Genomic DNA, 24660 nt, shown 5'->3' with positions numbered 1-24660 from the left:
CTCTATATGTGGTCTAATGCTTTATAAACTCTATCTGGTCTTCACATTTTATAATTATTAAAAGCTTTCAAATTATGACACTTTCAAAACATATTTGTTAAAATGCATTAAATTTATCATATGTGCCATTCTCTTGACACTTTTTTTTTTTTTTTTTTTTTGGTGGTACTGGGGGTGGAACCTAGGGGCTTTTCTACCTCCAGGCTATACTCCCAGACCTATTTTTTTTTTATACTTCTTTTTTCTTTTTGGTACTGGGGGTGGTACAGAGGCTTTACTCCCAGACCTCCAGGCTATACTCCCAGACCTATTTTTTTTTTATACTTCTTTTTTCTTTTTGGTACTGGGGGTGGTACAGAGGCTTTACTCCCAGACCTCCAGGCTATACTCCCAGACCTATTTTTATACTTTATTTGGAAACAGGATTTCACTAAGTTGCTGAGAGCTTCACTAAGTATCTGAGGCTGGCTTCCAACCTGTGTGATCCTCCTGTCTTAGTCTCCCAAGGCTGGGATTACAAGCATGCGCCACCACACCCGGCTTTTTTATACTTTATTTGGAAACAGGGTCTCACTAAGTTGCTGAAAGCCTCACTAGCTGAGGCTGGCTTCGAACTTGTGCGACCTTCCTGTCTCAGCCTCCCAAGTGCTGGGATTACAAGCGGGCACCACCATTCCCGCCATATTGACACTTTTTAAAGTAAACAAATTTTTATTGTCTGTCTTCCTAGATAGACCGTCAGCTTCCCAAGGACTAAAGCCCTATGTCCAGAACCTTAGAGGATGTAAGACAGGTAGTAAGTGCTAAATAAATACTTTTTCTTTATATTGATTAATACTGTCATTTTCTGAGCATCCTTATGAAAGTAAAGAATATAAGAAGGTCATTGATTAAAGGCAAATATTTAAGATTTTAAATATGATTTTAAATTTCTTTTAATTCCATTCACAAAGTTGTGGTTTTCTGGCAAAAATAAAGTAGTGCAAATAACTTCTGACACAGAGCCAAAAATGCCGGCAAACAAAAATTTTTTACAAGGACTTTTCATTCTTTTTTTTTTTTTTTTTTTTTGTGGCACTGGAGGTAGAACCCAAGGACTTTCTAAGTAAAAGGCTACTCTCCTGGACCTATTTTATATTTTATTTGGAAACAGGGTCTCACTGAGTTGCTGAGCGCCTCACTAAGTAGCTGAGGCAGGCTTCGAACTTGCAGGATCCTCCTGTGTCAGCCTTCCAAAGTACTGGGATTATAAGCATGCGCCACCACGCCCAGTTTACAAGGACTTTTTGTTCTATGTTAATGAATAAAACATACATGAAAATGTACTTTATAAAGTGTATTCTATTTTAAAATGCATTTCAAGTTTTTCCCAAAAGCAAACTATCCACAAAGTAGAATAAACCTCAGGTATTGGCATTATCAAAGGATTCACAGGACAGAATTTGGTTTATATTTCTAAGGATATAAGGATATAAGTACTAGGGCCCAGCACATTAGGTGAGTGCTCTACTCTGTACTCTAAAACTCCAGCCCCAGAATATAAGATGTTTAATTAAAAACATCTGTACATGAAATAATTTTGATTGATGGGTCAGGTTTACATTGCTTCTCACAGGATTTAACAAGGATGGAATTCAGCATGTAGTAAGGGGGCCCATTGAGAGAAATTTGCCTATTAAGTTGAAAACATTTGCACTTTTATATAAAACACCATGATAACATATACGTTTAAGAATTCAGTGAGCTGGGCACCTTGCCACATGTCTGTAATCTCAGTTTTTGGGAGGCTGAGACAGGAAGATCACAGGTTCAAGGCCAGCCTCAGCAACTTAGTGAGCCCCTGTTTCAAAATAAAAAATAGGGCTGGGGTGTAGCTCAGAGGTATAATGCCCCTGAGTTCAATCCCTGGTGCAAAACAAAACAAAACAATTTTATATGTAATTGTTTTCCATTTGTTTCTAGAATATCACAGTTAGGAATCAAGTAGTTTTAATTTGAACAATTATGACAGGCTCAAGGCTACAAAGCAATTCATTTTTTGGTAGCTGAATGTGGGTCTCCTTATTTTTTATTTTTATTTATGATGGACTATTTTCATTGGGTTAATTAGCTCTCATTAATAAATAAGTTGAGATTTTAGAAATCTTAGTCTGTAAGAGTGTGTGTGTGTGGTGTGGTGGTGGTGGTGCTGGGGACTTATGAGATAACACCCCAGCCCAATTTTATTTTTATTTTGAAACAGGGTCTTGCTAGGCTGATGAGGGTCTCACTACTTGCTGAGAGTGTCCTCTAATCTTCAATCCTATTGTCTGAGCCTCTCAAGTACTAGGATTACAGGCATGTACCCTGATTCCAGGCTCTTAGTTTGTAATTCTCAAGACAATATCCCAAGTATTGCACAATATATACTGATAGCATGGGCTTGGAAATAAAATTACCCAAGTAAAATTACAGTTTTTAATTTGCCAATTTGCTTTTTTTGGACAGTTTTTCTTTTTTGCAGTTCTATGTTTGGTCTTTATTTTTTTGTGGTACTGGGGATGGAACCCAGGGGCTCTTCTACCTCCAGGATATACTCCCAGATCTATTTTATATTTTATTTGGAAACAAGGTCTAAGTTGCTGAGAGCCTCACTAAGTAGCTGAGGCTGGCTTTGAACCTGTGAGATCCTCCTGTACAAGCGTGTGCCACGACGCTGGGCTCTATGCTTGGCCTTTAGATTAGCAGTATTAAACTATGATGATTACAATCCATCTTCCATGACATTTTGGTTCCTAACCTATCAGCGTTGGACATGCTTTTCTGCTTCAGATAGCTCAACTTGGGTGGTCTAGAGAAAGCAGAGAAAACTCATGAATTTTAAACATTCAGGTAACTATTGTAAACTCCTTTGGAAAGGTAACTGAATTTTTTGAGTAGAGGTTTAGGAAAATCTCTTAAGAAATAGAAGTTAAGAATGTTTATTGGACTAGATGGATTTTTGAAACTGATTATAATCAGTAATGGCACTGGAAAACCACAGCTGGAATTTTAAATCCTACCTTTAAAAATAGTATAAAATATGCCAGAAATGGAACTGTTCACTGTCATCTATGAGAGAGGTTTGATAATGCCAGAATTCAAGATCAAGAGTTCAACGTTGTAGATCTGTCTGTGTATTAAAAGTCCTGTTGTGATTGGACCGGAAGTAAACAGAACTTATTTTCTTGAACTGTGATTGGCTAAATTCCTTTCCTTTCTGTGGCATCTCCTAATAATTGAGTCTAGTCTTTCCTTGCTGTTATTATTGACCCGCGTGTTTAAGCTAGCTAGTAGTACTTAAGGTAGACTTAAGGTAGTCAGGTTGCAGCTGGAGACAGTTTGAGGAAAGCACTCGGTGGAGCCTTAGGCGGCCTTGTAACAAAGCACCGGCGTGGTGTCACTCTTCGGAGCTCAAACTAGAATCCGTTTCGAGGCTACCGGGAAGAAAGCAAGAACGAGACTTTCCCCTTCAGTTCCAGCGCGGTCTGTTGCTCCGCTGCGACCTGGTTCCGTGGGCCGTTTCAGCGGGCGGCGCTGCTCCGCTTGCTGCGGGAACCGCAGACTGTCAGCGCGGCTGAGTCGCGCAGACGCCCGTGCGCTCCGGGAAGCGGCGAGTGCCCGCGCCGTATCCTTGGCCCCGGCGAAGCCGACTCCGCGCCGTCCTCCGCAGCCTCGCCCCCGGCGGAGCGCGGGCCCTCCCGGCGGGCACTACTTTGCGTGCGCGGCGCGGCGCCACCCGGCCGCCTCCCGCCGGCGGAAGGAGACGCGGCCCCCGCCCGCCCGCCCGGAGGGGCGGAGCAGTCCTGGCCGCGGCGCTGGCGGTGGCGGCGGCCGCTGCCTCGGGCCTCGGCGGCCGGTGCGGGCGTCGGGGCTGTGCGCGGCGTGGGGCGCCGGGGGCCGCGAGCCGGGCGGCCGTCGCGGGGTCGGGCGCGAGGCCGCGCGCGCCGTGGCCCGGGCCCGAGCGGCCGGTGCGCCCGAAGTCTGCGCCTGGGCTCGCGGGCCGCCGCCGCTCCGCCCGCCGTGGCCGGCATGGGAGGCCGGTAGGAGCGGGCTCCGCGCTCCGCGGAGGAGGCGGCGGCCGCCCGGCCATGACGGTGGAGACGCGCCCCGAGCTGGTGGGGAAGCGGTTCCTGTGCGTGGCGCTCGGCGAGGAGGCGCGCCCGGAGCGCGGGGAGAGCGGACGCCGCGGGCGGAGCTGGCGAGCGGGGGTCATCCGCGCCGTGTCTCACCGCGACCGCCGCCACCCGGACCTGGCGGTAAGGCGCGCAGCCCGCGGCGGCACGCCCCTCTCTCGGCCGGCGGGCGGGCGGGCGGGCGGCGCGGGGCGGCGCGGGCCGGGGCTCAGCTGCTGGCTGCGGCGGGGGCGCTGCGCGGTGCCGGTCGGCCCGGACCCAGGTGCCTGGCTCTCTAATTGCAAAGGGCGAAAATGAAGGCTGTTCGGATGAAGAGTAGTATCAGTTGACCTTTCTTGTTCCTTCCTTTTCTGCTCTCTTTGGTTACGAACGCGTAGTGATTAAGAGTCGAGATGTTCCTGCGTTTTATGAGACATAAAGTGAGAGGCTGTAAAAACGTCAAGCGTTCTGCAAAACCCCTTTTTGCTTCTTCCCCCTTACACACGACACTGCCAGCGTCTCTTTGAGTAGCGAAAGTGTGTGTGCAGGATTTGGAGGCAGGATGTGCTGTTTTGTTCCTATAGCGCATTCTAACATTTTCACGGGGAGAACGGGTTGGAGGAAAGGGGACAGAGTAAAGAGGGGCATTGACGAGGCTTCCCACGGTCTTAAGAATACATAATACATGACATCTATTCCTAGTACCTTGGGGCATTAGCTTTTTCACTAAAATTTCCAAATTTCGGGTCCCCTCCCCCCGTGTATGCAGGGTTACAATTCCAAATTCACCTTAATGTCTGTATGTCCACTTAAAGTGTGTTTCCAACCTCGGGCATTCTACCTCCAGGGTACACTCCCAGACCTTTTTATTTTTTATTTTAAAACAGGGCCTTGACAGGCTGGTGAGTCTTGACTTTGCTGAGGCTGCCCTGCTATGATGTTCCTGTCTCAGCGTTTCAAATACTGGGATTACAAGTGTGCGCTACAATGCCTGACTTGTTTGAATATTTTTGTTGGAAATCTGAACTTGTTTCTTGTAAAACCTTGTTTTTATCACTGTCAATGATAAGGTTTCATATAGCATGTATTCAGATTGACTTGATACTGAAAAACAGGTTTGTTTATATATTAGCAAAAATATATTAGTATATATTAGCATACCTTATATATTGAGAATACATTGATATATAGTACTAACTATATATTAGTATCTCTAGAAGGAAATAAGAATAGAGATGATTTTGAATATTTCATTTGGTTATTCTTCAAAAGGAGAAAAATTCCATAAAAACATTGGTCTTAATGGTTTAAAATTTGTGATTTTTAATTCAGTAGCTAATTTTGTGTAAAAGACTTGTGCTGAATATTTCTTTTTGTTCTAGAAAATTGGGTTTTGCGTGGTAGGTAGTTGGATAATGGATTAGCATTTTAAAATTACATTAAAACTGGTAGTGATATTTGTATTTTCTACTGTATTGTGTTTTAGGTATGGATAGGAATTACAGTTAAATTATGACTAGTATTGGCGATAGGTTATGAAACTTAAATATGTTGAGAGACTTAGTGATAACATGTCTGTAATCTCAGCACTTGGGAGACAGAGACAGGAGGATCACAGGTTCAAGGGCGGCCTCAGCAAGTAGTATGACTCTCATCAACCTAGTAAGACCCTGTTTCAAAATTAAAATAGGACTGGGAATGTAACTAGGAGGTAGAATGCCCCTGGATTCAATCCCTGGTAACCCCCAAATTAAGTTATATAAGGTGGGACATACATATATAATATTTGTAAATAGCAAGGTTTATTAAGTGAGTATTTAAAAATAAATGACTTATGAATCATAAAGACTGACTGGAAAGAACAGGAAAGAGTTTCATGAGGTATACTAATTTTTGGCTATACAAATGTGTATCTGTCAAAACTCACTGATTTTTTTTTTTTTTTTTTTCAGTACTGGGGATGGAACCCAGGGGCATTCTACCTCCGAGCTACACCCCCAGCCCTTTCTATTTTAATTTATTTTATTTTTTTGCGGGTCTGGGGATGGAACCCATAGGCATTTGACCTCCGAGCTACACCCCCTGCCCTATCTATTTTTCTTTTCTTTTCTTTTCTTTTCTTTTCTTTTCTTTTCTTTTCTTTTCTTTTCTTTTCTTTTCTTTTGTGGTACTGGGGTTCCTGGAAGCCCTTCTCCCTCCGGGCTACACTCCCAGACCTTTTTTTTTATTTATTTGGAAACAGGGTCTCTTAAGCCACCAAGGCTGATTGCGAAAGAACCTGCGTGGTCCTCCTGTCTCCGCCTCCCAAGTGCAGGGATTACAAGCATGCGCCACCACGACTGGCTTATTCTTTATTTTGAAACAGGGTCTCACTAAGTTGCTGACGGCCTAAGTAGCTGAGGCTGTCCAAGAACTGTGATCCTCCAGTTTCCGCCTCTGAAATGCTTCTTAATATCTCTGCATTTAACTGTAACTCAAAAATGTACTTGATGAATAGTTATTTTGTGATCTCCCCTCTCAGCTTCCTAAGTATCAGGATTACAGGTATGTGCTCCCACACCTGTCCTTACATTCATATATATATATATTTTTTTGGGGGGGGTGGTACTGGGGTTGGAACCCAGGGGCTTTTCTACCTCCAGACTATATACTCCCAGATCTATTTTATACTTATTTCGAAACAGGGTCTCTCTAAGCCTTTGAGAGCCTCTCTGAGTAGCTGAGGCTGGCTTCGAACTGGTGCGATCCTCCTGTTTCAGCCTCCCAAGTGCTGAGATTACAAGCGTGCACCACCACGCCCAGCTCAACATTCATATTTTTTAAATGAAACTCGGAGTGGCTTAACACTAATAAAAATTTCCCTTTAGACTTGTTACTGCATAGTAAGTTTTAAAGAGCTTGATCTATTGAAAAATACTATATGAAAAATACTGATAAATATGCTGTTTTTATTTTTTGAGTTGCAAATATATGTAAGTAAAAACCTATAAATATATTAGAAATTTCAGCTGTACATATATGTAACACATAATTTGAAAGAATAATTGCAAAAATTGGGAAATAGTTTAGGGTATCTCAAGAGTTAATCAGGCTTGGCATGGTGGCGCATGCCTGTATTCCTAGTGCTTGGGAGGCTGAGACAGGAGGATCAAGGCCTGCGAAGACCTTCAGCAATTTAGTGAGACCCTTTAATAATAATAATAATAAAAAAGTCAATCAGTTATTCTTTCTTTTGGTTTTATGTAGGATTACCACAAGCATTAATTTCTGTCATAGCTTTAAGTAACACAACCTAGGTGGCTTTACACAATACATATTTATTATTTTACCATGCTCTTGATTGACAAATCTGATATGAGCCTCATGGCTAAAATTAAGGCGTGACAAGACCGTTTACTGGACTCTTGGGAGTATTCATTTTTTTTTGTCCTTAAAAACTGCCCACACTCCTTGGCTTATGGCACCTTTCCTCCATCTTAAAAGCCACTCAGGTTATAGCTTTCTCATCATACTTATCTGCTCATCCCCCTCTGACTCTCCTGTTTCCCTCTTCTGTTTTCAAGTGTCCTTGTGATGAATTTGGCTCACATTCACAGTCCAGGATAATCTCACTACCTGCTTACTGATTAACAGTCCTAATTCCATCTGGACTTTAGCTCCCCTTTAATTTTTCTGAATGCTTTGCCTAATAATGTAATAGTCACAAGTTCTGTGGATGAGTACATGGATAGCTTTGGGATGGAGTTATTCTGCTCACCATAACATGATAGTAAACATTCCATTATTAGTACATCTATGTTGATACAAATAAGTTAAAATTTATTTTTTCATACCAAGAGTTTTAATGATGTCACATTATGTTTCTAAGCAGAAGACTTAAGTTGTTGAAGTTGAAATATATAAAGTATATCAGGAGCCTTCTGCATATTGAGTTCTTCTTTCTTTGGGGGGGGTAATGGGGAACTGAACCCAGGGGCATCTTACCCTTGAACTGTACCCTCAACCTTTCTGTATTTTTTATTTTGAAATCAAATCTCACCAAATTACTAATGGCCCCGAATCAGACATCCTTTTGTCTCAGCCTTCAAAGTACTGGAATTACAGGCATGTACCACTGTATCTGAATTGAGTTGCCCCCTTTTGGCTATATTATTTAGGCAGGTTCTTGTGTTGGCTTTACTCAGTGTTACCTCTGCCCTATTTTTGAGAAACTTTTCTAGAATGGTGAAAACTGACAGTTGAGAAGCACTGCTACCTAACATTCATCTTTGAAAAATAATAATATAGTAACTAAAGACTAAAAATCAATTTACTCTGTTAATTTCCACATTGTGATATCAGTTATTTATATATTTACAAATTTGTTATCTGCACAAATGAATTACCCATCTACCTTTTTAATATTTAAAGTGGCCGGGCGTGGTGGCACAGGCTTGTAATCCCAGTGCTTGGGAGGCGGAGACAGGAGGATCTCGCAGGTTCGAAGCCAGCTGTGCTGGCTTAAGAGACCCTGTTTCCAAATAAAAATATAAAAAAGATCTGGAGTGTAGCCCGGAGGTAGAAGGGCTTCCAGGAACCCCAGTACCACCACCACCACAAAAAAAAAAAAAAAAAAAAAAAAAAAAAAAAAATATATATATATATATATATATATATATATATATATATATATATATAAAATTGAGGTGGTGAGGTAGAAACAGGGTCTCACGGAGTTGCAAAAGGCCTCACTAAGTATTAGCTGAGGCTGTCCCACAAACTGATCTTCCTGTCCCAGCCTTCCAAATGCTGGGATTACGAGCGTGTGCCACCAGACCAAGCTCTACAAAATCCAATACATTTTGAACTCCAAAATATGTCTAGTTGGAAGGATTTCAGATGAATTACTTAAATATTAATACTTATAATTTTATTGGTGGAGATTTAGTGGCAATAAATCTGGCTCATTTTGTTGTGAGATTTGACAATGATAAAAATGTCTGCCTAATGTTCATACATTATATATATACTTTTTGTGGTACTAGAGATTGAACCCAGGGGCATTCTATCTCTGAGCTACACCCACCCTTAGCCCTATTTTCTATTTTGAAACGGGGTCTCACTAAGTTGTAAAGGGCCTTACTAAGTAGTTGAGGCTGGCCAAGAACCTGTGATTCTCCTGTTTCAGCCTCCCAAGTACTGGGATTACAAGCCTATGCCACCATGCCTGGCTTCAGACAATATTTTAAAATTGGATTTTAGCAATCTCTTATTTGATATAAAATTGTTAATCTGACGTTAACAGATTAACATTAAATGATTACATAATTCATCCTTTATTGTAAGATTGGCTGTACTAAGATGCTAATGTTGAAACATTTTCTGAAATAGTTGAAGAGGATGGAATCATTTAATGTTGTATTTTTATTTTCTTCTACTTTATTTATTTATTTATTTTTACGGTACTGGGGATATAACCCAGGGATTGCACCTCTGAGCTACACCCCAACCCTGTTTTTTATAGTTCTTTTTTAAATTTTTGAAACAGGGTCTTACTGAGTTGCAAAGTGCCTAAGTCGCTGAGGCTGTCCATGAACCGCAATCCTCCAGTCTCTGCCTTCCAAATGCTTGGATTACAAACGTCTATCACCATGCCTGGCTTTCCTCTATTTTATTTATAAATCTATATATTTTATAAACACTAATGAAAATGTTACTTTATGTTACAACATAGAACTTGCTAAATTAATTAGAACATGTAGTTAGAAAAGGTTTGAAATCCATTTAGTGTTTTGCTGGACATGGTGCTCAAATTCTAAGGTTTTATAGCATGGTCTAGGTCAGTTTCCTAGACATAACCAGTTGAAAGTGGATCATGTAACAATTACTGAGTTTGAGAAGGGTAGAAAATACAATGAAATATGCCTTTTGGGGTTTATTGGGGAGTAGACTTTTTGGATTACATATTTTTTAATAGATTACAAATTTCAGGTATAATGCTTATTAGTTCAAATCAGCCAAACAAAATGTTTTTTTTTAGTAGAGCTTCTTTTGAATAGATATTATGTGTATTATGTATCTATACATTATATACACATTATATATATATTACACACATATCTGAGCACTTAAAAACCTTAGGTTTCCTAGAAGCATTTATTTTGTTTTTACTGGGGTTCCTGGAAACCCTTCTACCTCCGGGCTATACTCCCAGACCTATTTTTTATATTATTTTTATTTGGAAACAGGGTCTCTTAAGCCAGCGAGGCTGACTTTGAACCTGCTCAATCCTCCTGTCTCTCCCTCCCAAGCACGTGGATTACAAGCATGCACCACCACACCTGGTTCTAGAAACATTTCTTAAGAAGTACTTAAATAATATTTCTGTTTTATAGACTAACCCTTATTAGCCTTGGAAAAAAGTATTTACTATAGGCAAAAGTAAGTTTCAGGTCTGTCTCAAAAAGCTCTTAATTTTGAGTTAATAAGACCTATTGTGGTATGCCTAATGCATATTATTACAGGGACCTTGATTCTTCTTTGTAAGTAATTTGTTTGGTGTTTTTTTTTGGGGGGGGCAAATGTAATTAGGTAGTGTTTGTTTGTTTTAAATGGGGTTTTACTGTTTTCAGACTGGTCTTAGAACTCTTGGGCTTAAGTGATCCCTGTGCATCAGCTTTCCAAGTAACTGAGACTATAAGCTTGCACCACCATACCAGGCTTTTATTTTAATTTTAATTGTTTTTAACTACAGAAATTGAGGGAGAACAAATAAATATGCCACACTACAATATTGAACCTTGAAATGATTCAGTACAAGCTGGGCGTGGTGGCGCACACTTGTAATCCCAGTATTTGGGAGGCTGTACTGGAGGATCATGGTTTGCTGACAGCCTCAGCTACTTACTGAGGCCCTTTGCAACTCAGTGAGACCCTGTTTCAAAATAAAGAATAAAAAATAGTGCTGGGAGTGTTGCTTGTAACTAGAATGCCCCTGGTTTCTATCCCCAGTACCGCGGGGAGGGGGGGGGGACTTCAGTACAGATTTCTTAGTTTTAGTCAGCTATATTTAATTTTTTAGTAAAAATACTACATCATTCATATGGTTCAAAAGATGTCAAATAGCTTGAGGATTATGATTTTTTTTTAACCTGTTAATCTGAAATTAGGAAAGGATTGCAATTACAGTTATTTCTTTTAGCATATGTATTTTGGAAAGAAAAGGAAATAATGGCATTTTGTGAGCAGTACTTTCTTTGATCTTTTATTTCATTTGAAGTATACTATTGATGTTTTAAACATTGACTAAAATCAATTGAGTAAAATCAAACTGTTTAATTTTTATTTGTAATACGTTGTCCAGAATGCAAGGAAGACTTTGGAGATCAGACCTAGACTATAGTTCTTGGTACATTACCTTCTTTGTGACCTTTAATTTTTCTTTGTGTTAGTTTCCTTATCCTGAAAATGGAGCTCCGGTGTGTTACCTATGTTAATTGGCATATTCATTTGCTCTATGACTATATAGCTCCTTAACTTCTGAAAAATAAGAGAACTAGAGCCTTGAAATCATTTAGCCAAAAATGTCATTGCAGGAATTTAAATACAGATTTCGGTTCCAAATCTAGTGTCTCTTGATACTTGTCATATTGCTTCTCCAAATGGTTTGTAATTTACAGACTTTAAAAATACGACCCCCAAATCATTTTTATATATATATACACATACATACTTGAATCTTGATTTCTGTAACCCCATAGGGTCAAGTTCTTTTGAACTGTTATTTTTCCTTTCTCTCCTGACTGTTGTTTCTCTCAATTTAGTGTTAAAGGTTCAGTCCTTTTCCTCATGCTTTTTTTTTTTTTAAATCTTATTACTCTTCTTGGAGAGTTTATACTTTATATAATTACTCAAATGTTCTATGAAGCCTGATGCCCTTTTGCAACTCATTTGAAGTCTCTCTAGTACTAGAAAACCCCTTCATTCTTCACCTGTTTCCCTCTTTTTTTTTTTTTTTTTTTGAGTTGGGGAGGGCCTCACTAAGTAGCTGAGAGCTGAGGCTCTCCACAAACTAGGATCCTCCAGTCTCAGCCTCCCGAATTACAGGCACGCACCACCATGGCTGGCCTGTCCCCCCCCCCTTTTTTTTCTCAGTACTTGGGGATGGAACCCAGGGGCGTGTAACTTGGAGCTACACCCCCAGCCCTATTTTTTATTCTTTATTTTGAAACAGGATCTGGCTGAGTTGCAAAGGGCCTCACTGAGTTAGCTAAGGCTGTTCTTGAACGGAGATCCTTCTTTTCTCAGCCTCCCAAATGCTGGGACTACAAGTGTGCGCCACCACGCCCAGCTTTTGCTTCCCTCATTTTGAATGTAGTCATTACTCTGTTGTGCAGATTTCTTTCCCCAAATTAGAATCTTCCTTCCCATCTCAATTCTTTTCAGTTTTTACTACCACGCAGTCCAAATCTCTTGCCTCTGGAATGTATTAAGTAATCATTTTACCTTCAGGTCTCTACCTTCACCAGTCTTTTCTATTCAGTATGAATGGGTTATTCATCCTAAATTTGTCTTTAGAAAATTCGTTTCTCTGTTCATTGTTTTTTCCTTTGTTTATCTGATAAACTGTAAATGTTACTTTATAAGAATGTTTAACAATCTTGTCCTATCCTTTTGAAACTTCAGATTCACAAATCCCATATACAAACTGTTGTGTGGTTTTGGTGAAAGTCTTTCCTTGAAATTTTTAAAGCGTTGTAACCAATTATTTATAAGATCATAAATGCATTTCATATTTCCTTTCAAATTTCATTTACTGATGAAGTTCCTGATGTTAAACTAATGTTAAATATACTATCTTTTGTTGAAAATGCATTCTTTTGCACATACTAAGTACAAATGAGAGAAAGATACTTACTGATTCAAATGATAAAGTGTCAATTACTTTTTTTTTTTTTTTGAGGTACTGGGGATTGAATGCAGGGGCATTCTACCTCTGAGCCTCCCCCTTACTTTACTTTTTTGAAACAGTCTCATTGAGTTGTAGAGGGCCTTACTAAATTGCTGAATCTGGCCTTGAACCACTGATCCTTCTGTCACAAACTCCCAAGTACTGGTATTATAGGTGTGTACCATTGAAACTGATTGATCAGTCCAGTTTAACATCATTTGTCACAGTACTTACAAATCTGGAAAAACTACTTTTGTATATTTATTGAATATACAACTGAATATGAGTAAAATTTCATTTGTAAATTTTCTTTTTTCTTTTTTTTTTTTTGGTGGTACTGGGGTTCCTGGAAACCCTTCTACCTCTGGGTTACACTCCCAGACCTATTTTACTTGGAAACAGGGTCTCTTAAGCCACTGAGGCTGGCTTCAGCAAGGCTGGCTTGGAACCAGCGCGATCCTCCTGTCTCTGCCTCCCAAGCGCAGGGATTACAAGCATGGGCCACCACGCCCGGCCATTCATAAAATTTGAATACTTACTATGTGTCGGGTACCATTCTAGATTACACTGGTTTGTAAGTGCAAATTAAATGTAAGATATTGTCATGTACAATCTCATCAACTTGTGCATCTTTATTTCATCCTGTTTTGTAGTGTACAGGTCTTTTGTATCCTTGGCTAATTTCATTACTTAATATCCTTTTTGGTGTTGTTGCAAATGCTCTAATTTTCTTTATAGCTGACTTTTACTTATAGATACCACCAATTTTTGTGTGTTGATTTATATCATTTAATTTTACTGAATTTGTTTAATGATTCTAACAGTTTTTCTGTTTATATGTATTTTTACAGATTTTTACATATAAAATCATGTCATCTGTGAACAGAGATAATTTTACTGGTACAATTGAATATCTTTTTGTGCGTAATTTTCTGACTAGGACTTGTAGTATTATGTGCAGTAAGTTGGCAAAGTAATGCATCCTTGTTTTATTCTTGAACTCTGAGGAAAAGCTATTAGTGTTTCACCACTGATTGTGCTAGTTGGGGGCTTTTCATGGCACTTAACATTTTCTTTCTTCTTTCTTTCTTTCTTTCTTTCTTTCTTTCTTTCTTTCTTTTTCAGTACTGGGGATGTAACCCAGGGACATTCTACCTCTGAGTAACACCCCAGCCCTATTTTTTTTTGGTGGTAATGGGGTTCCTTGAAACCCTTCTACCTTCGGGCTACTCTCCCAGACCTATTTTATATTTTTATTTGGAAACAGGATCTTTTAAGCCAGCATGGCTGGCTTTGAACCTACCTGACCCTCCTGTCTCAGCCAGCTTCCCAAGTGCAGGGATTACAAGTCTGCACCACCATGCCCGGCCCTAACCCTATTTTTTATTCTTTATTTTGAAACAGGATCTCACTGAGTTGCAAAGGGCCTCACTAGGTAGCTGAGGCTGGCTTTGAGTCTGCGCAATCCTCCTGTCTCAGCCTCCCAAATGCTGAGATTACAAGCATGCGCTGCCATGACCGGCTTTATACTCTTGTTTCTAGTTTGCCAAAGTACTGAGTATGTTGGATCATGTCAGGTGCTTCTGTGTCATCTGAGAGGAGCATTTTCCTCTTCATTCTGTTAATGTGGGTGTTAAATATATTGAATTTTGGCCAGGTGTGGTGGCGCATGCTTGTAATCCCAGCATTTGGGAGGCTGAGACTGGAGGATCGTGGTTCATGGACAGCCTCAGCTACTTAGTGAGGCCCTCTACAATTCAGTGAGACCCGGTTTCAAAATAAAGAATAAAAAATAGGGCAGGGGGTGTAGCTCGGAGGTCAAATGCTCCTGGGTTCCTTCTCCAGACCCGCAAAAAAAAAAAAAAACAAAACATATATATATATGTATGTATGTATGTATGTATGTGTATATATATGTGTGTGTATGTATGTATGTATTGAATTTTGTATGTGGAACGATCCTTGAATTATAGTCAAAGTGCCACTTGAATAATACTTTAAACAGATGTATCATACTTTAAACAGCATTTAATGAAAATGCTTATTTTGTAACTCCCTCCATTTTTTTTTTCTCCCTTTTCCCAAAAATATCTGGATCCATTTTGCTTGGAATTGAACATACTATACTTTTATAGACTAATTAGGAAGTATAACCATCTTTCAATTACTGAGCCTGTGTTTGAAATAACATGGAATATCTGTCCAGCTATGTTTTTTTTTTTTAATGTTCTACTGTGGATATGATTTTCTTCATATAGATCTCATGTGTTTCTTAGGTTTGTTTTACATACACACACAACACACACACACACACACATATATGGTTTTTTTTTGTGTGTGTGTGTTTGTGGTACTGGGGGATGGAACCCAGAGGCTCTCTACCTCTGGGCTATACTCCCAGACCTATTTTTTATTTTATTTGGAAACAGGGTCTCAGTGAGTTGCTGAGAGCCTCACTAAGTAGCTGAGGCTGGCTTCGAACCTGTGCGATCCTCCTGTCTCAGCCTCCCAAGCGCGGGGATTACAAGCGTGCGCCACCACGCCCGGCTTACATATATGGTTTTTGTGGTACTGGGCATGAACCCAGGGGCATTCTACCTCCAAGCTATACTCCCAGCATTATTTTTTTTTTAATTCTTTATTTTGAACACGGTCTCACTAAGTTGTGGAAGGCTTCACTAAATAGCTGAGGCTAACCACAAGACCCGGGACCTCTTCAACCTCCCCAGTACTGGGATTATAAGCGTATACTACCACTCTGGCATCTTAGGCATATATTAAAACACTATATTTTGGGCCAGGTGTGGTGGCGCACACTTGTAATCCCAGCGCTTGGGAGGCTGAGACCGGAGGATTGTACAGGTTCGAAGCCAGCCTCAGCTGCTTAGTGAGGCTGTCAGCAACTTGGTGATACCATTTCCAAATAAAGTATAAAATAAGTCTGGTAGTATAGCCCGGAGGTAGAAAAGCCCCTGGGTTCCACCTTCAATACTACAAAAAAAAAAAAAAACCAAAGCCTATATATTTATTTTTAATGTATGTGGTTATATATTGTGAATCATGGATATAGATATTATTCATTTGGTTCTTGAAACCAAATTATTGGAGTTAAAATTAACATTTTTTCTTTTTCTTGTGTAATAGCTTAGTAGTTCTTTTCATTAGTGGGTTTAACAAAGTTATAGTTAAAATAATATATAAGAAAAGTATAAAGAAAACTGAAATAATAATGATACTAGTTTCTTAAATCTTGAGCTAGACGTGGTGGCAAACACCTATAGTCTTTCAGGTGTAAGATTTTTCACCTTTACAATAATGTGAAAGTGATAAATATTTGGTAGAAACTGCACTTTGATTTTTGGTCTTTTTCCTGGACTATAGAAGAACTTTCTGATTCTCATGATAACTGACTATAGGTTAAAAGAAGTATTTTGAGCATGTTTGAATTAGACTAGGCCATGCTGTTCAGGTAAGGTATGTTAAGTGCATTTCAGTTTATAATATTTTCATTTTAGGATGGGTTTTTAGGATGAAACCCCATCCTAAGTAAAGGGGCATCTATACAGATTAAAATAAGGAAATTTGCTGGTTGATAAGTATAAAACAATATGTATTAAGTTTTTTTAATTTAAAATTTTAATTATCTTATTTCTTGATATGCTAGTTTCTGTTAAACATTACTTTTGTAAGGTGTCATTTATGAAATGAAATCACAATCTGTTTATGTAGACCTATAGGATTTTTTTTCCATCTCATTAACAGTAAACTTCATTTTCAAGTAATTTTATACTTATGTCCCATTTGAAAGAAGAGTACAATTTTTATTTCTCAAAAACTTTAATGAGAACTAAAACTTGGAAAACAGGAAACTAACCTTACATATAGTTTTTTTTTGTGGGGGGGGATAACTAGGGATTGAACCTAGGGTTGCTCTACCATTGTGCTATATCTGCAGGCCTTTTTCTTTTCACACAGGGTCTCAAAAAATTTGCCCAGGCTGGCTTTGAACTTTTGTTTCTCCTGCCTCAGTCTCCCAAGTAGCTGGAGTTACAGGTACATACCATCATGCCTGCTATAATGTGTTTATTCTATGTATTTTCTTTCAGTTTGAAAGTTTTGAACATTTGTAGGCTTTAGATTATATCATATCAGAATGTATCAATTTTAAATAACAAATAGTTATACTTTATGGATACTTGAATGAGACTCTGATATTTTATTTTATTTTATTTTATTTTTTGGCTGTACTGGGGATGGAACCCAGGGGCATTCTACCTCCAAATGACACTCCCAGCCCTATGTTTTATTCTTTATTTTGAAACAGGGTCTCACTGAGTTGCAAAGGGCCTCACTAAGTAATAGCTGAGACAATCTGCAAATGATTCTTCCTATCTCAGCCTCCTGAATGCTGGGATTACAGGAATGCTGGGATTACAAGCCTGTGCCACCATACCTGTCTCGGCCTCCCAAATGCTGGAATTACAAGTGTGTGTCATCAAACCCAGCTCCCACTCCTATTTTTTAGTTTTATTTTTAAAACAAGGTCTTGGCTGCATGCCATGCCACGCCCTGCTAGAATACAGATTTTGACAACTTTCATTTAGACTAGGTTCCAGGAGGATTTTTTTGTTTTTTGGTTTTAAATAGTTAAAACAGTAATGGAAACACTTAAAGTTCTTAATTTATATCTTACTATCTTCAAAGTATTCTTTATTCCGCTGTAATAAAGCAACAAACCTTTTCCTTCCACCTCCCCCAATCGTTGCCATACTGGAGAAGGCAGATTTTCCATATCCAGTATTAGTTGGGCCTCGTGGTACATGCTTGTAATCCCAGCATTTGGGAGACTGAGATAGGAGGATAGCCGTTTGTGGATAGCCTTAGCTACTTAGGCCCTTTGCAACTCAGACCCTGTTTCAAAATAAAGAATAAAAAATACGGCAGGGAGTGTGGCTCGGAGGTAGAATGCCCCTGGGATCCATCCCCAGTGCCACAAAAACAAAACAAAACACTTTTGAGTGCTTTTGCAATGTGCTATCCTCTATTGGGAGATCTATATGAGTTTGTACATGAGAGTCTTCCTTGGTAAAACTGTGTCCATTAACACTTTAGAGTTCATTCTTTTTGTTAAAGAGTCTTTTCAAAAGACAGATTTCTATTTGAGTGGATTTCATTATCTTTTTCTCTATAATGCTCTAAATGCTCACAGATCCCCCCCCCCGGAGTTATAGTTATTCTGCACAAATAACCTGAAACAAAAATACAGTAATAACAACAAATACTGTGTTGCAGAGATGGGAATTTCTAGGGAAATTGGAATCCCTATTTTATGAGGAAAAATGTCTCAGATCTTTGGTCTCCTCATTGGCCTGTAATGATGTTCAGTGTTAGACACACTGCCCCCAATTCTTGACTCCTGTTACATCTCAAACCTCCTTTGACTTTATTACTCCAGGGATACTGCTGTGATCAAGGTTGAAAATCACCTCAGTTCTTATCTTACTGGACTCATCAGTAGCACTTAATGTTGTTAATAACTTTTAGTACTAGAAGTTAATAACTTCAAGTACTTTGTTTACTTTGCATCTAGGGCATTATGTTCACCTGTTTTTTCGCTTGTTGTCTTGTGGGTTTTTCTCATTCCTATAACCTTTTTCAACTAATACTGCTGGGGATTGAGCCTAGGACCTCTTAGGTTCTAAGCAAGTAATCTGTCACTCAACTGCAAACCCAACTCCCATTTCTACAAAATTTTAATGACTCATTTTTTTGAACTTCTTTTTTTAACTATTCTTTTTAATTATTACATCTAGTTTTATGACTGATGCCATCTATAAGCTAGTGATTCCAACTATATATCCTAATATGGATCTCTCTCTGGAACATGTACCGTACACGCTAAAACAGCCTATCATTGTCTTCATTTGGATATCTGATAGGCATTTCAAATTTAACATGTTTTCAACTGAACTCCTTGTAGTGGTTCAATAATTTGTTAAAATATAAAGTCCTAGAAGCTAGGCAAGGTGGCACATGCTTATAATCCTAATACTTGGTAGGCTGAGACAGTAAGAATCACAGGTTCAAGGACAGTCTCAATAAGTAGTGAGACCCTAATCAACTTAGACCCTGTTTCAAAATAAAAGGCTGGGTGTGGTGGTGCACACTTATAATCCCAGTACTTGGGAGGCTAAGACAGGATGGTCGTAGGGTTGCAGCCAGCTTCAGGTACTTAGGGAGGCCCTTCACAACTTAGTGAGATCGTGTTTCAAAGTAAAAAAAGGAAAAATAGGGCTGGGAGTGTAGTTTGGAGGTAGAATGCCCCTGGGTTTCATCTCTAGTACCACAAAAATAAACAAATAAATAAATATAGGGCTGGGGGTGTAGGTCGAAGGTAGAATGTTCCTGGGTTCTATCCCTAGTACCCAAAAAGGTCCTAAAGTTATCTTTAAATCTTTGAGATACATTTATAATGTAATGAAAATAAAATTAGTAAAGTTAATATAAGAGAACTTTGTAACATGCATTGATGAAATCAGAAAATTTTTCAGTCAATTATTATTTTTAGACTCAGTAAATGTTGAATGCATAAATATCAGGTATTTATTATGTGATCAACATTGTAGGCTAATCAAAAATTTAAAAAGCAAAACCATTCCCAAGGAATTTATGCTTTTAGTAGAGAGAGATGATTAATATATTCAGGTGTTAATTTATACACAGTTGTGTATTATATTTTATATTTGTTCCTGGTTCCTGAGACACAGGGATCCTAATACTCTTGGAATTTCCTTAGGGAAAAGGGTTATTAAAAAGTCTTTTATTTTATGAAAGCTTTCTCAGTGGACTTTTAGGTAGCTTCAAGATGATGGTTGGTCACCAGAAAGATGAACCTTGATTAGAAGCTTGGAACTCTCATCTTGGTGACTAACATCTGAAGAGGAGGAGGAGGGGCTTGAGATAGAATTAATCACCAGTAGCCACATGTTTCACACCTAATAAAATCCCTCTAAAAACTCCAAAATGATGGGGATTGGGGAGTTCCTAGGTTGGTGAAATCTCAGTGTGCAGAGAGGATGGTATGCTTTGTAGGGCACAGAACCTCCCCATCCTTCACCTTGCCTTGTGTATTTAGTTTAAAAAGGTAATAAGCCATACACACACACACACACACACACACACACACACACACACACACACACATGTATATGTATATGTATATGTATATGTATATGTATATGTAGTCCCAGTACTTGGGAGGCTGAGACAGGAGTAATGCTGGTTTGAAGCTAGCCTGGGTAACTTATTGAAGTGCATTTGACATGTAAACATCAGAAACCATAATCATAATGAAAGTAAGAAACACATCTTTTAATCACCTGAAGTTTCCTTTGAAATCTTTTAATATTTTCCTTAGGCAACTGTTCATCTCCTTTCTATCAGTAACAATTCATATTTTCCAGAAATTTTAAATAATATACACTTTTTCAGTTCCACATTGTTACCCATATTTGAAACATCCAACTGTTTTGATTTTAATATTATTATAGAATGAGATATTTTAGGAGGCTGAGACAGGAGGATCCCGGTTTTTGGACAGCCTTAGCTGCTTAGTGAGGCCCCTTGCACCTTAGTAAGACCTTGTTTCAAAATAAAGAATAAAAAATAGGGCTGGGGGTATAGCCATGGAGGTAGAATGCCCCTGAGTTTCATCCCCAATACTGCAAAAGAAAAAAAAATTGCAAATTTTTTGTCTTACCTCAGATCATTTGAATCAGAACTATGAAGATGGCCTAGTAATGTTTTAAAAGCCCTTAGTGAGATTTTGATGCATGCCTAAGTTTTTGAGCTACTAGAATAAAAATAGAAGGGGGTTTTAATGTAAAACCTTCAAAAGCTAAAGGTATTTATGTTTCTATGGTAATAGTCCTGGAAAATGTTTAACACTTAACGTACCTCCAAACTACATCTTTCTTTAACATTAAATTGTAAGTATTATAAAGTAGTTAAGATTATATTAAAAATATTTAAATTTTATTTTTCACTGAAAAATAAAAACTTCTATGTTGCAGAGGGAAATGATGGTTAGTTGTTTATTCTTGTTAACTCTTGTTACTGGTTTATTGTTTGTCTTGCTGAAATGCTGAAGAAGTGGATTATTTAGGACTGAACTTATATTTTCCCCCATAAATCTCATTATAGCTAAGTTCTTCATTTTTTTTGGAAAGAATTTACATGTATATCATGAGAGAAGCTCTATATATACTCATAAATGGACTTTTTGTTCATCTCTTACTTAGTCAACAGTAACATTCATGAGATATAAGATTTTTATTTTACATAAACACATTAACATCTAATTTTAAAAGAAGAGCTTCGAGTGGCCACTAGATTATTTAGATTTGGCTCACTAATCCTGAAGTTCCCTTGGCAAATTGTTTTATTTCTTTTTAAATTTGAACTTGGAGTTGAACCCAGGGCTTCACTCATGTTAACCACCCATTCTGCCTCAGAGTTTCACATCCTGACTCCTGACCCCCGGCAAATTCTTTTGATCCAGAATTAATTAACTAATTAATTAATTTATTGTGGTACTGGGCGTGGAACACAGAGGTTTTCTACCTCCAGGCTATACTCCCAGACCTATTTTCTAGTTTATTTGGAAACAGAGTCTCCCTAAGTTGCTGAGAGCCTCACCAAGTAGCTGAGGCTGGCTTCAAACCTGTGTTATCCTACTGTCTCAGCCTCCCAAGTGTGGCCACCACGCCCAGCTTTGATCCAGAATTTAAAACTGACCATCTGTAACAGAGGAAGGAATCTTTACTAAAAACATATATTTTTAAAATTATTTATTTATTTATTTATTTATTTATTTATTTATTTATTTATTTTGGTGGCACTGGGGTGGAACCCAGGGGCTTTTTACCTCCGGGCTATACTCTTAGACCTATTTTTATATTTTATTTGGAAATAGGGTCTCACTAAGTTGCTGAGAGCCTCACCAAGTAGATGAGGCTGGCTTTGGAATCTGTGCGAACCTCCTGTCTCAGCCTCCCAAGTGCAGGGATTATAAGTGTGAACCACCACGCCCAGTCTAAAAGCATATTTTAAATCTTTATGACTTTACTATGCTTATCAAAACTTTGATAGCATTTTGATTTTTAACCATCTAGGGTACATCTTTGAAGGGGCAAAGTATTTTAACTTTTAAATTTAGCTTTTAATGTTTATTAGGAAAAGACTCAATTTAGTATACAATACCTATGTATATATGTACATTGAGCATACTTATAGTAATTGTTTCTTTGTTAAACTCTTGTGTGCATTTACTTGTTTAGTTAAGTCCTCTAATTTGTAGAGTAAGGAATGTTTTCAAGATGATTTGGGTAAATTTTTTTGAAAATACAAGTTTACATGATTGTGAACTAGTTGGAAAATTAATCTTCCTGAATTAAGTGACTTACTGGTAGCATTTTCAGACTTGTAAAAAATCATACTTGTAAAGATTTATTAAAATTATCCTTAAAATTTTATTTGGATGTTCAGTACCTTTTTCAGTGTGAAATTCAAAAATTCAATTACTTAGTTTTTGCCAAATGGAAGGTAGAATTTTATAAATATAATTGGTGAATTAGTAACATAATTGTAGGTGAAAATACAAATAGAGTTTTATAAGCATTCTTTAAATGTGCATATTCTGTGATAAGAAAAGGGTAGACTCTGGTACAATTTATTGCAAAGATTAAGTTATGTTTCATTACTTATGTAATACTGTCCTTTGTTTAGCTTCTTATAAAGTGCTAAGTAGAATTGTGTAGTTCCATTGATTGGTTCCATGCAATGGAAATCTGACCTTTAGCAGATGTTTGAGAAATTGCCAGCACAGCATGATCAGCCAACTAGACAGTTTTCCCCTTGTTATTTGACAGGCCTTTCATGGTTTAGTAACATGCTGAAGAAATGTTTAAATTATTTTCCATAATAACAAGAGCTGTATAAAATATTACCGCATTAACAATTTGATCAAATGATGTAGATTTTTTGCTAATAATGGATTGAGTTCAATTTAAGAATATTTACTATAAAAATCTAGAAAATCAAGTGTTAAATGAATGACCTTTTATTTTGAGATCGAAATTTTTTTTGCCTGTGAAACTACTTGTTACTTTTTTTTTCTCCTTGTGGTGGTGGGGATTGAACACAGGGGCATTCTACCTCTGAGCTATGCCCCAGCCCTATTTATATTTTTATTCTTTATTTTGAAACATGGTCTCATTAAGTAGCTGAGGCAGGCTTGCAAACCTGTGATCCTCTAGTCTCAGCCTCCCAGGTACTGGAACTACAAGCATGTGCCACCACGCCCAGCACTTGTTAATATTTTTTCTTGTTTATTTTTGCCTCTTATAATTTAAACAGTATTTCAGTTTTATCTTATTTTAGTGTTAATTACTATTAAATATTTCTTTAGTTGTAAGTTATCTTTTTAAAAATACAGACTTTTTGCTAGTGATTGAATGCACCACAGAGCAGTTATACTTTCTGGATCATTTAAAATCATGTATTGGATGCTGGGTTTGGTGGCCCAGGTTTGTAATCCCAGCATTTGGGAGGCTGAAACGGGAGAATCTGAGTTTGTGGACAGCCTCAGCTACTTCTTAAGCCCTTTGCAACTCAGTGAGACTATGTTTCAAATAAAGAATAAAAGATAGGGCTGGGGGGTATAGCTCAGAGGTAGAATGCCCCTGAGTTCCATCCCCAGTACCACCCAAAACAAAACAAAACAAATCATGTATTGGTTTGCAAGAGTTGCACAAGAACACTGTAAGCTCTGTTTTCTTCAACTTCATCATTGATTGAGTGCACAGGAAGTGAGAGAAGATGAGCCTTAATGTTTGAAAATTAAGTGATGAATTGAAAATATTAGCATTTGCCAGGTTGGATCTTTTTCTGCAGGTGCTGATTTTCCCTAGGCTTTTCATTCTGTCACCTGTGGAAAGATTCTATTTTAAGGATAGTTTAAGGGAATATAATTGTGTATAGTTTCATATTATGATTTTGTATGTCTAAATTTAATTACTAAATTAGTTCTTCCGGAGGTTTATGATTTGTAAAATATGAATGTATATTGTCACCTTGAAAAAAAATTTAAAGGTACTTTTTATTATTGTTGTTTTACAGTACTGGTGATTAAACCAGGACATTCTACTACTGATTTACATTTGTAGCCCTTTTTATTTATTTTCTTAAGATAGGTTCCTTACTAAGTTGCCCAGGCTAACGTTGGAGAATTTGTGATCCTCTTGCCTCAGCCTCCCAGGTCACTAGAATAACAGGCATGTGTTACTGTGCCTGGTTAAAAAAGATATTTTTAATTGTATGTATGTATGTATGTATGTATGTATGTATGTATGTATGTAGTGGGTCTGGGGATGGAACCTAGGGGCATTCGACCTTCGAGCTACACCCCCTGCCCTATTTTTATTCTTTATTTTGAAACAGAGTCTCACTAAATTAAGGAGGGCCTCATTAAGTAAGCTGAGGCTGTCCATGAACTGTGATCCTTCTGTCTCAGACTCATACATGCTGTGATTACAAGCA

General features: G+C 38.2%; 1 protein-coding gene across 3 annotated transcripts in view; it reads left to right on the top strand.

Moving 5' to 3' along the window:
• Positions 1-4109: 4109 nt before the first annotated feature.
• Positions 4110-24660, top strand: part of JMJD1C (jumonji domain containing 1C) — a gene marked incomplete at both ends in the record, with an annotated part of 222613 nt that continues 202062 nt past the window's right edge. For all 3 annotated transcript variants that reach the window (XM_080694232.1, XM_080694231.1, XM_080694230.1), the window contains one exon: positions 4110-4277. In XM_080694232.1, the coding sequence (XP_080550358.1) occupies positions 4110-4277 (168 nt within the window). The remainder of the gene's footprint in view (positions 4278-24660) is intronic.

This window comes from Muscardinus avellanarius (genome assembly GCF_963383645.1).
Source record: "Muscardinus avellanarius genome assembly, chromosome: 4".
Taxonomy (NCBI): domain Eukaryota; kingdom Metazoa; phylum Chordata; class Mammalia; order Rodentia; family Gliridae; genus Muscardinus; species Muscardinus avellanarius.
Note: the sequence above shows the minus strand (reverse complement) of the source record. Positions and strands in the feature narration are given on the sequence as shown.